We start from the raw sequence: 15225 nt of genomic DNA on the forward strand, positions 1-15225 counted from the left end.
CGTGCTGCCTTCGGCACCCGTGTCATAGGTTGCCTACTCCTGAATTAGACAGTATACTAAGTTGTTTGTATTGAGTGCCTGGTGGTAATTTGGTGGTGTGTAGGTTTGTAACGTGATCAGAAGTTACTGAGTTGTATGACTGCCTCAATATCACGATTTCCTCAAAAAATTCAGCTTATATCATTCCTTGTATATATTGAATAAACCCCACCATTGACTTCCACTGAGAAAAGGTCATTCCTTTTTTCCAGTGCAGAAAGAGAGGCACTGACATTTGTTGAGGATGTGGGCTCCAAATAATTGATGGTGAATAAGTTTTACTAGCCGAGACGTAGCTATTCTGAAATTAATATCTGTTGCTCTACAAGTAGAGAAACAGATGGCGACAGCAACATTGAAGTCCAGACAGCATGGAACACAGGTAACTGGAGTACAGGTCTGTAAGCATTCTGGTAAACAGCCACAAAAGGATTCTCAGATTCTTTAGGTCAGTGGTTCTCAAACTTTTGTACTGATGACCCCTTTCACATAGCAAGCCCCTGGGTGCGACTCCCCCTTATAAATTAAAAGCATTTTTTAATATATTTAACACTATTATAAATGCTGGAAGCAAAGCATGGAGGCTGAAGCAAAAGGTGGAGGCTGACAGCTCATGACCCCCCTGCAATAACCTCGCGACCCAGAGGGGTCCCGACCCCCAGTTTGAGAACCCCTGCTTTAGGTGGACTTGTATACAAATAAAAGTTTGAATCTTGTACATGCTAATGTTTATCCCATATTCCCATCATCCTTAAAGAAATGCTGCCAGAATTGCATTATAATCCTCTATTTCAGTGGGTGACCTCGTTTTGAGATTGGTAGCTTTATGACTTATTCATTCTCTTGGGATGATGCATGTTTCTTGTATTACCGCTAGCCGTCTATTCTCAAAAGATATGCAGGAAAGTCTCCTTTAAGAGTAGTAACAATAACTTACTTTTGTTTCTACTATATGGGAAAAATGTACATTTAAAATCTGTTCCAGAGAAGTAATTATCCCAGAAAAATGTAATGTAACACTCCAATGGGTAACATCAATACAAACACTGTCTTACAACATTTATTTAGAACCAAACAAGGTTATGTCCAGCAATAGAGGGTTGAACGCACTGTAGCAAAAAAATTCTTGGGCTGGCACTAGGCTCTGTTGTAAACATGTAAAGGCACTGCAGCAGTTTCCCATAAATGGAAAACAAACTGTACAAGTGAAGAGTCTTTCGTTTGCAGTGTACCAACTGGTGTTCCCATGAGCTGACTTTATCATATGTCTTGCAGATTTGCAGTCTAGGAAGGAAATGATCCATTTTCCCTCACTTTCCCGAAGTCACAGCAAGTTCTCTCACTCACTCTCACTCCAACATACACCTCTGGAGTCGCACTTTCCCCCATCCTACATACTCCAATGTAACTGAAACGCAATAACTTGTTTTCTGCTCATACAAAGGCTGGGAACCATAAAACAATAGCCATACTTCAATCAGCACTAAAACTAACTCATCATCATGTATAGTCATCTTAGCTCCTTGTTTCACATATGAAGTTCAAGGTTTCTGGACAAAGTGGTGTATGTGTTCCTGTGTTCTTTGTTTTTAAGAAATACAGAAAAAAGGCCACAGCAAAGAGCAATAAAAAAGCCACATGACCTGCAAGAAAGTGACTGGTCTTAGCACCTGTAAAAGTTTAAATATATTTATCTTCTAAACCAGGGGTACGCAACCTATGGCACGGGTGCCGAAAGCGGCACGCAAACTGATTTTCAATAGCACTCACACTGCCCGGTCCTGGCTACTAGTCCAGGAAGCTCTGCATTTTAATTTAATTTTAAATGAAGCTTCTTAAACATTTAAAAAACCTTATTTATTTTACATACAACAATAGTTTAGTTATATATTATAGACTTATGGAAAGAGACCGTCTAAAAACATTAAAATGTTTTACTGGCATGCGAAACCTTAAATCAGAGTGAATAAATGAAGACTCGGCACACTGCTTCTGAAAGGTTGCCGACCCCTGTTCTAAACGTAAACAAACTACTCTGATTACTACAGAAAGAAAAGATGAGGTGCACAAACTATATTATTCAAGCATAAAATATGTTAGAACAGAGCAGCTAGAAGAGTGGACATTTGTTCCCCCATTCTAGGGATTTCTCCAACTTATTTAGTGTCATGAACTAAAGAAGAGCTGGAGGGAGAATTCCAGTGTCAGATTCACAAACACCTGAAAAGACAGCAAAAGGGAGTTACAGCAAAATAGAACATCCTTGGTGCCTGCAATCAAAAGCAAGAACTGCCTTCATGTTGGGAAACAGACTCCTCTTGTTATATGAAGATTGGCACAGCAATGCCTATTCTGCCTAAAATAGATGGTCTTAAAGACTGCAGTTCTAATTCCCTTCTAAATTCTGGGTATAAAGCTCAGAAGCACAGGCAATGACAGTGCTGAACTCCCTCCTATCATCCCCACTGTGCTTCAGTCTCAAGAGGAGGGTTCACATCTAGCATTGGTTTGATTTTCATGCCCATTAGAATCTTGGATCTCAGCTGAAACTGAGCCATGTGTGATTACTGACCCATTAGAAATTAGATTGAGATCAAATTCTGATTTCACACAGGCACCAAAAAGACAGTAAAAAAAACAAATCTTTTAACCTGTCTTTCCACATCCAGGTTAACACCACAGAGCCAGTTCTGTATTTTACTCAGAAAAGGGAAGCAGCAACTTTAAAATTTGAACATGGCCTGACAAAAATAGCACTGCTCCTTTACACGGTCCATATACAATTCCCATTCAGGACAGTGCTCACGCAAGTGACTTAAAATTCCAAGCCTGTGTCTGCCACTGGATATAGCATTTTTTCAGAGTATAATATTTTCCATTAAGAGCTGCTCAACAATGATTATGTTATAAGAAATGTTACTCTAGTTTCCCTCGCCCTCAGTATAGCTCTCATACCAAAGATGCATGAAGCAGTAACAAGTCAAATAAATGAAAGAGGAACATAAGTTTCCAGAATGTTGCTGAAGGGCCATACAGGGAAACGTGTACTTAAGGCCAAAGTAACACAACAATAACCAGAGGCAAATGTAGCACTTTTAAACTAAAGGGGACTTTCCAGAACATGAGAGCTTAATATGTAAAAAGATATATGAAAGCCTCAGGCAGCTATTAATATGCCTAAGACAAGTTTTATTCTATTCATCTCTGGATGCACCAGATTCCATGCACCTCCTACCCAACCCAGCCATCCATGACCTTTCCTGTTCATTTGTACAGAAATAACCAGGGAGATATGAAGGATGGAACCAATCTGAAATACTTTAAATATGCCTGCTTTTTTAGTATGTAGAATAGTTGCAGCTGTGTCGGTCCCAGGATACTACAGAGATAACATATTAGCGCACCCACCTTGCCTTTTTAATGGCACTGGAAACATTTATAACTAAGTCAACAAAATTCCACTTCATTATGGTTTCTAACCTATTTCTGAGTGCACTGCAAGTACATAAACTGGCACACCGAAATGAACCCAAGCTAGGTTGTCACCTCCTTTAGGAAATGTGACAATTCAGAGCCTGGGCCACATAGAAGGGTTCTCCAGCTTCAGCATGAGGGCAGAGGTCCACTAATTTCAAAGGAACTCTGTTCAGGACGGGGTGCCCACTTGGGGCAGACGGCAGGATCGGGGCCTACACTGACTTCACTTCCTCCTGCATGTTACCTTTTGTGCAACAGTGCTAGAGATAAATTACCATTTACACCTCTACCTCAGTATAACGCTGTCCTTGGGAGCAAAAAACTCTTACCCCGTTATAGGTGAAACTGTGTTATATTGAACTTGCTTTGATCCACTGGAGTGCGCAACCCCCCGTCCCCCCACCCCTGGAGCACTGCTTTACCACGCTATATCCAAATTCGTGTTATATTGGGTGGCGCTATATCGAGGTAGCGGTGTACTTCTCGTTATGAAGACAATCCCTCCCTACACCCATCCTTCCACATTTTGCCACTTTTGAGGCATATGTTGAGGGAGACCAATAGGTTATAACCTTCACTTTTAAAAATGCTTTAGGAGAACTGGTGAGAGAGACCTAGATATTGGTTTCCTCCCCCAGAGTATATTAATGGGAGTTTTATAATGATATTAATTCATAACCAGCTATGAGGTACTAAAATCATAAAACTGGTAAAAGTTTCTAACAATTTTTGTCTAGAAAGATAAACCCTTTACATTGTATACTAGTTTAGTGCTAGAACCATAGACACGCAGGGCTATAAGGGAACTCGAGAGGTCATCTAGTCCACCTCCCTGTTGTGAGGCAGGACCAAGTAAACCTAGACCATCCCTGACAGATACTTGTCTAACCTGTTTTTAAAAATCGACAGTGATGGGGATTTCACAACCTCCCTTGGAAGCCTGTTCCAGAGCTTATCTATCCTTAAAGTTTTTCCTAATATCTAACCTATTCAGCCCTGCTGAAGATTAAGCTGATATATCATGTCCTCATGTATTTATAGAACCTCATACTGCCTTTCATGTCCCTTGCTAGGTATAACTCATTTTGTGCCTTAGCCTGATTTTGTCCCTACATGTTTGTACTATTCTTTTGTACTCATCCTTAGCGATCTGTCCATGTTTCCACTTTTTGTAGAATTCCTTTTTGATTTTCAGGTCATTAAAGAGCTCCTGATGCAGCCATATTCTTAATGAGGGGTTACTAAAACTGTAGCTTCAATTCCTTTGTCAAAATAATTCAGAGCTTTGCAATCCAAGTTCTTGCCATAAACTCTCACTTCCCTGGAAGTTTTATGTTTCCAAGACCATGCCAAAACCTATGTCCAAGACTTTCAAAAGTGACTAGTGATTTTGGATGCCCATCTTGAGACCCCTCAAAAGGGACCTGATTTTCAGAGGATTAAAGACTTACTGAAACTTGGGTCCCTTTAAGGCATCTCAAGTTGGACACCCAAAGTCACCAGCTGCTTTGGAAAAGTTGGCCTAATGCCACAAATGAAGTTATGTAATGGGTCTTTTCTGTCCTCTTTTCCTTTAAAAATGCCTTAAAATATATGATTTTCTGCAAATGCTACCATTTTGATCTTTAAATGATCACATTTCCTGTCTTCTATCAAGGAGGTCAGGATAGCCAATTTTTAGTGGGCAAACCTTCTCTTCAACAGTTGGTGCAATTTTTCATCAAGATTTTAAGTTCTCCTAGTAAATAAATAGCTAAAACTAGGAGTGGTGGACAAGATTTTGTGCAAGGGACACCAAAATGTCACTGTGTACTAGCACAAATAGTAACGGGCACATAAAACGCACTAAGAAATGAACTTCCCCTTACCAATGCCTGGTGAGACCAGAATGGATGACAACTTCTTCCAGTAAAGAGACTTACAGAATAAGGAATTTACTTTTTATAAAATGGAAAGACAGAATACCCAGCACAAAGCAATGCTAACCTCCAGAATGAGGAATCTAAGTCTATCAGAGTATAACCAATGATGACATTTCAATTATGAGGCCTCTTGCAGAAGTTAGTCAGCAAGCAAAAATATAGCCAGTGCTTCAGAACACGGGGAATGACTTTCTAAGGCCCAAAGTGACAAGCAGCATCTACACATTGAAATCATTTAGAACACACAATTCTTCCTTTACAGGTAGGATGTTTTTTGGTCAGTTCGACTTCTTTTTTCCAAATGAATTTTAGGTTCTCTTTTTGTTCTACTTGTAAGCCACAAACCAATGCAGCCTCTCCATTTTCTTATGCTCTCTGTATACACAAGTTGCACACCACTCAGACATGAGCGTGCATCATTTCTAGAGGCACCTGTAGGCAGCTAGGAGTGACAGCTACAGAGGAGCTTTGCCCCACTATTCCAAGTATTTTGTCTGCTTCTTGGGGAATGAATAAAGGAAACGGAGGAAGCTTTGAGTAAGGAAAAAAGTACGAGCTAGTGTCTTCTGAAACCATTTCCTTCCATTGTTTGGACAAAACCCATATGGTCTTCAAGAAATATACCCTTATAGCTACACAAATCTTATGTATCAGAGTGATAGCCATGTTAGTCTGTATCTGTAAAAAGTGACAGAGCGTCCTGTGGCACCTTATAGACTAACAGACGTATTGGAGCACAAGCTTTCATGGGTGAATACTCACTTCGTCAGACGAAAGCTTACGCTCCAATACGTCTGTTAGTCTATAAGGTGCCACGGGACTCTGTCGCTTTTTACAAATCTCATCATGACACTCACATTAACATTCAGATATTTACTAGTGCCTTCCTGAGTTATTACAAAGCAAAATCAGACATTTTGATAGGTCAAGTCAGTACCTTCTATTGGAGCAAATGGGCCCAAGCTCCATGCTACAGCAAGCACTAAAATGCTAAATTGTTAAGTTACAAAAGGGGTAGGGAACCCACAAAACAGTCAACCAGATAAAGATGAAAAGAATCATAGAATATCCAGTTTGGAAGGCACCTCAGGAGGTCATCTAGTCAAACTCCCTACTCAAAGCAAGACCAATCCCCAACTACATCATCCCAGACAGGGCTTTGTCAAGCCTGACCTTAAAAACCTCTAAGGAAGGAGATTCCACCACCTCCCTAGGTAACCCATTCCAGTGCTTCACCACTCTCCTAGTGAAAAAGTTTTTCCTAATATCCAAGTTAAGTTGTTAACATGCTATGAAGAGATATAACTGGACACTATAAACAAACAGCCTGTTAATTTTTGTTTGGAAGGGTTAAGTTTGTAAGCATTCTGTTTATCCTGAAAGTAACAGGAATTTATTTCAATTATCTACGATGAAGTTATTGTTAAATCATATGCCTATAAACCAGTGATAATACAAGCAATGCAGCGAATGTCCAGGTTCAGGTCATGACTTAAGGGCCATCAAATCCATCAAAGACCATCCTAGAAACAACTTATAAGCAACCTCCACAAATTAGTAGGTTTACACTAGATCAAGTCTGAAGGTACAGCATTAAACCAAGAAGTTGAAGCACAAGGGTAGCCTTTGGAGCCACCCAGACACAGAAATCCATAGCCACAATCTTGTAAGAAGGTCAGTGTGAACTCCAGAAAGTATTACTGGAATTTTTTGTTGGTTTGGCCTCTCTTTGGACACAGAGCCAGGTTTAAGATGGCTTTGGCTTGCTTGCCTTCACCAAGCATATTTTTTCATCCTGCTCCTTCCATAGTCAGGACCTGGGTGATTATGGGGAGCAGTCTGAAGAGGCCATAGCATTTTATTTTACATGGAACAGATTTGCGGGTGCAGATTACTCAGCTTTTCAGAAAACATTTTTGTCCTCAAATGCCTGGTGCCTTAAATAGGAATTAGCCAGCTACCACTTCACTTTTACTGTAGCATATAGGCCGACGACTTAAATGCTGTATCATGGTGATCCATAAATAGGAAGCCAGGCTTCCTTCCTAAAACAGTGATGTTTAGGGTTGCCAATTTTGGTTGGTTTGCCAACATTCCTGGAGGCTTCATCACATGACAATCTTTAATGAAAGGTTAATCTTTAATTTCTGGAGATTCCAGGACAATCCTATGATTTAAGAAAAAGCAACAGACGGTCACGAGGCTGGACAAAACATATGAGAGATTCTGTGCAGATGGTGAGTAAAGCTTTAAAAATATTTGTACAATACAGATTTATTTCTACAGTGCCCCGTCAAGATACTCAGGGTGGAGGGGTAGCTCAGTGGTTTGAGCATTGGCCTGCTAAACCCAGGGTTGAGAGTTCAGTCCTTGAGGGGGCCACTTAGGGATCTGGGACAAAAATCTGTCTGGGGATTTGTCCTGCTTTGAGCAGGGGGTTGGACTAGATGACCTCCTGAGGTCCCTCCCAACCCCGATATTCTATGATACCAACATAATGCAGCCATCCCTAAACATATTAAGGGCTCCAAGGTTGAATGCTGTTGCAGACTAGTTTACTGCCATTTTTAGCCTCAACTTCTATTCAGATACATGTTGCTAACTACACACATTTAGACCACAGAACCACTTTCTCTGAAACAATCAACTGTAGCTTTTTTGTTTGCAACAGGGCTTCACAGAGCCAAAGTTTCTGAGAACTATCCCTATTCTGTGCATGATTAAGTGCCTTATTTCACTGTACTCATCTAAAGTGATACTAAGTTCCTCCCACATTGCCTTGGACATGGGCCAGGATGGCTTTCCGCCCATGTCATACTGCATCTGTGCTAGAAAGTGAATACAACGTGGTCAATATTCTCCCCTCTCAGAACTGGGCAGCAAACTGGTCTCTGACAGGAAGTTATGGTACATATTAACATTTTGCACTAATCTAGACAAGCAGGCTTTCCTTCTGGATCAGTCACTAAAGCATTCACCTATGGCACTCTCTTGCTAATCAACTTCCCTTGCATCTGGACAAAGAACAGCCTGTGCTTTGGACATACCTTACCATATTAGGCAATCAGATCCTAGGAAGGGGAGAACTCAAGATGTAGGCAGACCCTCCCTTCACCTAAAAGGGCAGGCTAGGAACTTCCTGTGCAGCAGCAGGAGTTTCATTTTTGGAAGCGGGGAAAGGGAGGAGGATGAAAGGACAAACTCCATCATGGTTCTAAGTGATGGTCTTGCAGGGCTATTCAAATATGCACTCATACTATTAAAAACAGCACCTTTGTAATGGAGCCAGGGTCATGTGCTCTGAAATACAAGCTTCCAACTAGTTGGATTTAAAGATGTATATGTATTTTTTAAAGCAATGAGTTTGATTAGCCTGCCCCCGCCCCCCAAATAAAGCTATGGTTCTGCAGCAGCTGTAACACTGCCACATGGCAGCTGCAGTTTAATAAAAGGATTCTCTCTCAGATGCACCAGGTTTCACTCTGAATTTCTAGCTTATCCTGTAGAAGGCTGAATTTCCTGAACGCTTTTTAATAAAAACAAGTTGGAGCACAAGTTCCTACAGCCTCATCTGATGACACTGCATTAAAGACACACGGCACTCAAAGAGGTAAATACTGTGGAACAGAGTTTGGCTGGATGGTTGTAGCAGCAATTTCAAATACTCAGCATCTTTTAGTAAGTAATAACAGGATAACATTCAATACAAACAGATGTGCTAAACCCGTAGCCATATGACTACTTCTGGATAAAGGTTCAAATCCATTAACAAGGTTGTTGTGAAGTATTCTCTGGGCTGATACCAGAAGTTCATGTAAACAGGCCTTTTCTTCATCACCTCTCATTGTCCTGGAAGTTTATAAGTTTACCAAGTAAGCATTCTCAGAGGTGCTTCATTGTATTTGTACACAGGCCAGGTTTACCGACCGTATTTCTTTAAGATGCTGCATTGTCAGACAAGTTTATCAGCATGTTCCTGTACGGAGAGAAATACTTGGCACAGAGCTGAGTGTTACAGAAAGCTCAAATGCCCATTGGACCATCTTTGGAACTTCTGGGCAAGGCATATTTTTTTTGCCAGACAGAATTCCACTGAAAAGAACTGCAGGAAAATAATTTCTCTATGAATCACAACCTTTATTCGACTTGTCTTATATAAAATTTGCTATTTTAAGTTACATTTTTCTTCCATCTTTTTTAACCAAACAAAATCCTCATCTAAATTTTGCATCCAGATTATCCAAATCTAAATATTTGTTGATCTTCCAGGTTTTCTGACACACATCCAGTAGTAAGGACTTTTCTCTCCAATCAGCAGTGCGGAACCCCACACTACATTCTTCTTCACTATGCCAAGTATTTCTCTCAGTACAGCAACATGCCTATAAAAAGTTGTCAGTCAATGCAGCATCTTACAGAAGCTGATCTGGGACTGGCAGGACTAGGAGACTGGGACGAGACCTGAAAAGCGAAGACACTTGGAAGTCAAGGTAGTCAAAGAAAATGAGATTGGGATGAAGAGGCCGGGCTCCTGTGGAAAAAATACTATGATCACGTAACTAACAACCGTACCATAATTCATATGCACAAGGGGGTTAAGGTAAAACAACCTTAACACTAGAATTTTCTAGTTTTTGACTGATCAATTTTCACAAGGAGAATGCTCGGGTTTTTAACATAGTTTGCACAATTCAATGGCTTTTTTAAAAAAGCAAACTAATATAGAAATTCCAGTTAGAACCTTTAGATCCATTGCACAGACCTCAGCCACTTGAGCTAAGTGAATAACTGCTAGCAGTAGTAGGTTGCCATCCCATCTATGGATCAGTGCTAGACGGGGATGGGACACTTTACCCATGGGTTTCACAGATATTTACTAACAGCAGAGGAATGGGTGGGACTCAGGAATATTGGAGCCCATTCCAGGCTCTGAAGGGTGTGTCATTTAGCAGAACCAGACTCTTCTGCCTGCCTTTTCAAGCTTGACACCTTCAGCCTTGTCCCCTCTAACCTGTCAAGATCCTGCGTCTTCAACAACCCGGCTCCTCAGTCCAGTCCCATTCCCCTTGCCTACCCAGTCCAAATCTCCACTCCTCAGGCTTCTCATCCCAATCCTAGTATGATCTGCCGCTCCATTCCACCCAGGCTTTCAGTCATCCCCTCAGCACCTCATGAGATCGGTTTCCCATTCACCTCCCATCCCCCAACTGGCTCCTCCCTGTCTCAGTCTCTTCCTCCCCCCCCAAGTCAGTTTCACTAGGCTCCTCGTCTCATTCTACTCTCTCTCTTCCCCCTGGTCCAGTTGCCTGCTCTCAGTTCTGATGCCTGGTCACAACCTGGCCCAGAGCAGCAATTACATAGAAAGACGAGTATAGTTCCCACAACCCTGAGCTGGTCTATACTCTGTTGGGATAGTCATGAGTGGTCTGGTCACATGCAGGAGCTCTGAGGGGTTGGACCATGCTCATTGTGAGCAGCTTTTGGGGAGATTTTAGCAGCTAAACTCTAAGAAGTCTCTAGTCAACATGTAATAACTGAGGTTTTTTGAAGGTTTATAACTTGGCCAGCTTTTCACAGGAACAGCTAGCTCAAAGGCCACCAGCCTGCCAAATTTCAAGTTCCTGTTTCCAGAGAGCTTCCCAGAGAAAAGGATGACAGTGTGTGAGTACAACACCCCGCCCCCCTTCCAATGTATTTTACCACTTCTGTCGTTCTCTGAAATGACTAAACAGTTTTGGCTGAAACTGCCCTGCCCAGAAATGTTTCTGTTTAAGCTTCAGGTGGACCCCTGGCATGGAACATTTCAGCTCAAATGATTAAAGTTTGGCAACCTTTAGGCAATTGAAAGCAGATTCTAATCACGGGAATTATGGTGCTACTGCTCTGTCTACAATACAGAGTCTGGGAAGAACATCTTGAGTACCATGTTTTTAGTGCTCTACATGGGAAGGCTGTCATGAGCAACTTTATGCAATTGTAAGATAAACACATACTGTGAGTCATCCCACTTGCCTACCAGTCTCAGTCCCTATCAGATTCACTTGTTCCAGGCTGAGTCAAAGTGGGGTGTTTTTAAGGAAAAGACAAGCATCCGTGACAAAGAAAACTTAATTTGTAACACCACAGAATGGAATATGGATCCCTCAACAGTTGATTAAAACAGTGCCACCAACCGCCATGCCACAAAATGATCTCTTTAGCAAAATATGTGAAAGCCATTTGTACTGAATGAAATTGGGTTCTTTTTAAACAATAAAATCATATGCCCATGTTGGTATCTAATGTCAACTGCCAGTGAGGTACTTACGGAGCCTTGAACAGCTGTTATTTTTCTCCTGGTCTAACAAATGATGCACTGATGGTTTCAGAACAAACACTGTTCAACAGACTAAGACATGTTCCTGGCCCCAAGCATGTCTCAGCCCAAGACAGACAAGACCAAAAACAAGGCAAGATACTAGACTGTTTAGGCAATGGAGGATTTAGCAATTATAGATGAAAGAAAGGAAGAGGGATTTGGAGAATAGCAAGACTGTTCCAGTTGTAGGAGATAGAAGAATAGAAAGCCTGAAACCCAGAACAAGACAAGGATGCATGCATAGGACGTACAAATATACTTGTTTTCTAAGTTAGAATGAATCCCTCTTACTCTATTGAGCCACATTCTGAGTTAAGAGATCTCTGTTTCCCTTGTGACCCGTGATAGCCACACTTCCCAAATTCTGGAGTCAGCCTTTTGATACAGTAGATTAGACCCCCAGCAAAGCCTTTATCTCACAGCCACTATTACAACCCTTCAGGTTTCCTTTACAATCCGACTACACAGACCACACAGAACGGCAGATTCAAGGTGAATGTGGGCCATAGCTTCCCAAGGAAAGATCAGCAGCTATCTGCTTCACAGAACTAGAGTGAATACCAGGCCTGGAAGCAATGTGCTGTTCAGACAGACAGGCTTTTCCTAACAAATACAAGTGAATTCACAGCAGTCCTGCTGCCATCAAAATGTAGGTGACAGCAAGGTAGTTAAGGCAGTGTACATCACTGAATCCTCACTTACCCGAGACTCCTTCACTTCCTCATTCCCATCAACCTCGTCGTCCTAGAGAGAAAGAAGAAAACGAATGTAGCCACGTAAAGGTAATAACTTCTATAGCAGCAAGGTTTGGATTTCCTGGTATTAGGTGACTAGACTTTTCAAGAGAAAGATGCTGATTCTTGATATCTAGGTAACCGAAAAGCTTTTGAGAAAGGGACTGTACAAAGGAACTTTAAGTTTCAGTAATCAAAGGCAGATTCTCCAAGGCAGGAGATGGTGCTTATCTCAGAGCTTCTCCAATTACCTCCCATTTGATAAACTTTAAAGGACAGGGTGGGTGAGGTAATATCGTTTACTGGACCAGCTTCTGTTGGTGAGAGACGCAAGCTTTTAAGCTTACACAGAGCTTTTCTTCCTGGGATCTTTCAGGCCTATGCAGTAAGCTAACAGGATGCAGCCATCCTATTCAAAACCAGAAGCAAATTCACTTTGAATGTGGTAGAACAAATTCCCTTTTCTCCCACCTCAACAAGGTCACTCACATCTTTTGCCCAGAAAGAAATTCCAGTGCCTCTTCGCCTCTCCTTTGGCCGCCGCCTCTCTCGGATTGACTGCTTGTTTGGAGATCTATCATCTAAATCCTGATCTTCACACTCTAGCCAAACAGGAACAGACTGTTTTGATTTAAATGATTTACCTGTGTGCTTTTCTCAAAGCCCTGGTGACATTTTCAAACTGGTTTCCATCACCAAGAAAGGGCTCATGTTGTACTACACTTCCGTCATTAAACATACAAGATAGAATCCCTCTTCCCCACTACACCTAATATTTTGCACTCCTTTCTTCTAGACAGGCCCAGACAGCAGCTGTCCCTTTATCTGCATAGCTCCCAATACCATGCAGGGGCATTAACTTATCACGATTCTAAGGGAGGAGTTACATTAGTCAAGTTCTCTACCACTGCTTCCTGGAGGATCTAGATGTTCCCTCCCAGTAGATAGTCAAAGGAAAAGCCACCACCTCTTATTCATGTCTGCAAAGGCAAAAAAAATGGACCATTTCATAAGGGACTTGGATGCCCTCTTTCAGTCATTCTGTTTACATACATGTCTGACAAGCTGGCAGCCCACCTGTACCAGTCCCCTGCTGGAAGAGCAAGAAATAAACCTAGAATCTCAGACTATGTACACTGAGCATATTGCTTATTCATTAAACACCTTGAACCTAAATGCTTGGGTTGTATTCTCATTTTACGAGGTACATACCATTTTTCTCCATCTCAGTGGCTGTGCTTTGGAAGTCTGCTGGGTTCACAGAGTCAGGACCCAGAGATCTGCTTGTCTGGGCCAGGTGAGAACTTGTGTAAAGAGAAGGGGCTGACGTAGAGGGAGATACTGGTGTGGTGGGTTTGTCTGTTTGTGTTGGACACCTTAATCGCCGATAGACAGACTGTAAATAAACAGAGCCATAAAGGTTAGCAGAAAGGTAACGCCTAGGAGAGCTGGACTTTTGCTACCGGATGTAATCACTTGGTGTTTACAGCCCTCCACGATAAACCACACCTTGCCACAGAGGACAGATTAGGAAAACAACACAAAATGTATTCCATCTGGCTGGGGTGAGTGGAAGACGAGGAAACAGGTTTTTGTTTATTTTTAAAGTAATTTCGGATTGCACAGTCACAATCGGAACACAGCTTGAAGACTGAAGAGCAGCCTTGCTTGACCCATACTGCCAAGACTAGCAGGTATCCTTTATAGAAATGAACTGTCGAGAGTATAAAGGGGACAAAAAAGACTGGACCATTATATATCTGTCCCCACTAAAGTGTTTGGCCAGTACTGCAATGTCACTCCTGCATAGATATAGGAGACCATCACCACAGGACTTGGTTTGCAGTGGGATGAGGTATGGAGGTGCAAAAAGTTGTGAGCACATTTTATGGGAAAAGCCAATCTGGGCTATAGAAGATGGTTAGCAGAAATATCACAGACCTCCAGGTTGCTTGCTAGGTGCGTAATATCTACTAAAGAGTTGCTGGATTCAGGGTTCTTTTCCTGTCATATGGTTGTTAATCAGCTTCCACGTAAAACAAGGGTGCATGCCAGTGATAAGATTAACAGTTGTGTAACAGGTTTGGTTAATTCAACAACTCAGTCCTTTCCATAGGAAGTTGTCAATGGTGAGGTTTTATACAGAAGGGGTTCCACAATTCATCTGTTTATAATACTTCTTGTGGTGTTCATTAACTTTACTCCAGCTGGATGTTATTTTGCAGTTAGTATTCTCTATGTAAGGAAAGTCACTTGGGTTCAAGAGACCAAACAAACTTAATGCCTGGGGAGATGATGACCTCCTATGAGACTTCTCTCTCTCTCCCCTAATCCTACCCCCAATCACCTGAATCCACCAACTACATTCAAAACATCTGTAGAGGAACATTAAGGAATCTGGTGGCACCTTAAAGACTAACTGTTTTTTTGGGCATAAGCTTTCGTGAGTAAAAAACCCACTTCCTCATATGATAGGCCTCAGTCCTGACCCTTATTGCCAGAAGAGAGGAACTGTGGCACAATTCTCCTTTTATTAGCCTTTGCATTCCATGGTATTGTTACTTTCATGATTTATTTTGTATGACAAGAGGCAAGTGTTATGTCAAGTCGAGAACAAAGCAATAGCTGAGCCATAACGCAGCAACACTATACACAGACTAATTTCCAAGAACCCACATGTCTAGATTAATCATTT

General features: G+C 41.6%; 1 protein-coding gene across 4 annotated transcripts in view; it reads right to left on the reverse strand.

Moving 5' to 3' along the window:
• The window catches only part of PPP1R12B (protein phosphatase 1 regulatory subunit 12B), a 161658-nt gene that overhangs the window by 48911 nt on the left and 97522 nt on the right, over positions 1-15225 (reverse strand). For all 4 annotated transcript variants that reach the window (XM_030561182.1, XM_030561181.1, XM_030561186.1 and 1 more), the window contains 3 exons: positions 13743-13926; positions 13020-13132; positions 12499-12540 (listed from right to left, as the gene is read on the reverse strand). In XM_030561182.1, the coding sequence (XP_030417042.1) occupies positions 12499-12540; positions 13020-13132; positions 13743-13926 (339 nt within the window). The remainder of the gene's footprint in view (positions 1-12498; positions 12541-13019; positions 13133-13742; positions 13927-15225) is intronic.

The sequence above is a fragment of the Gopherus evgoodei genome, chromosome 4 (genome assembly GCF_007399415.2).
Source record: "Gopherus evgoodei ecotype Sinaloan lineage chromosome 4, rGopEvg1_v1.p, whole genome shotgun sequence".
Lineage (NCBI taxonomy): Eukaryota > Metazoa > Chordata > Testudines > Testudinidae > Gopherus > Gopherus evgoodei.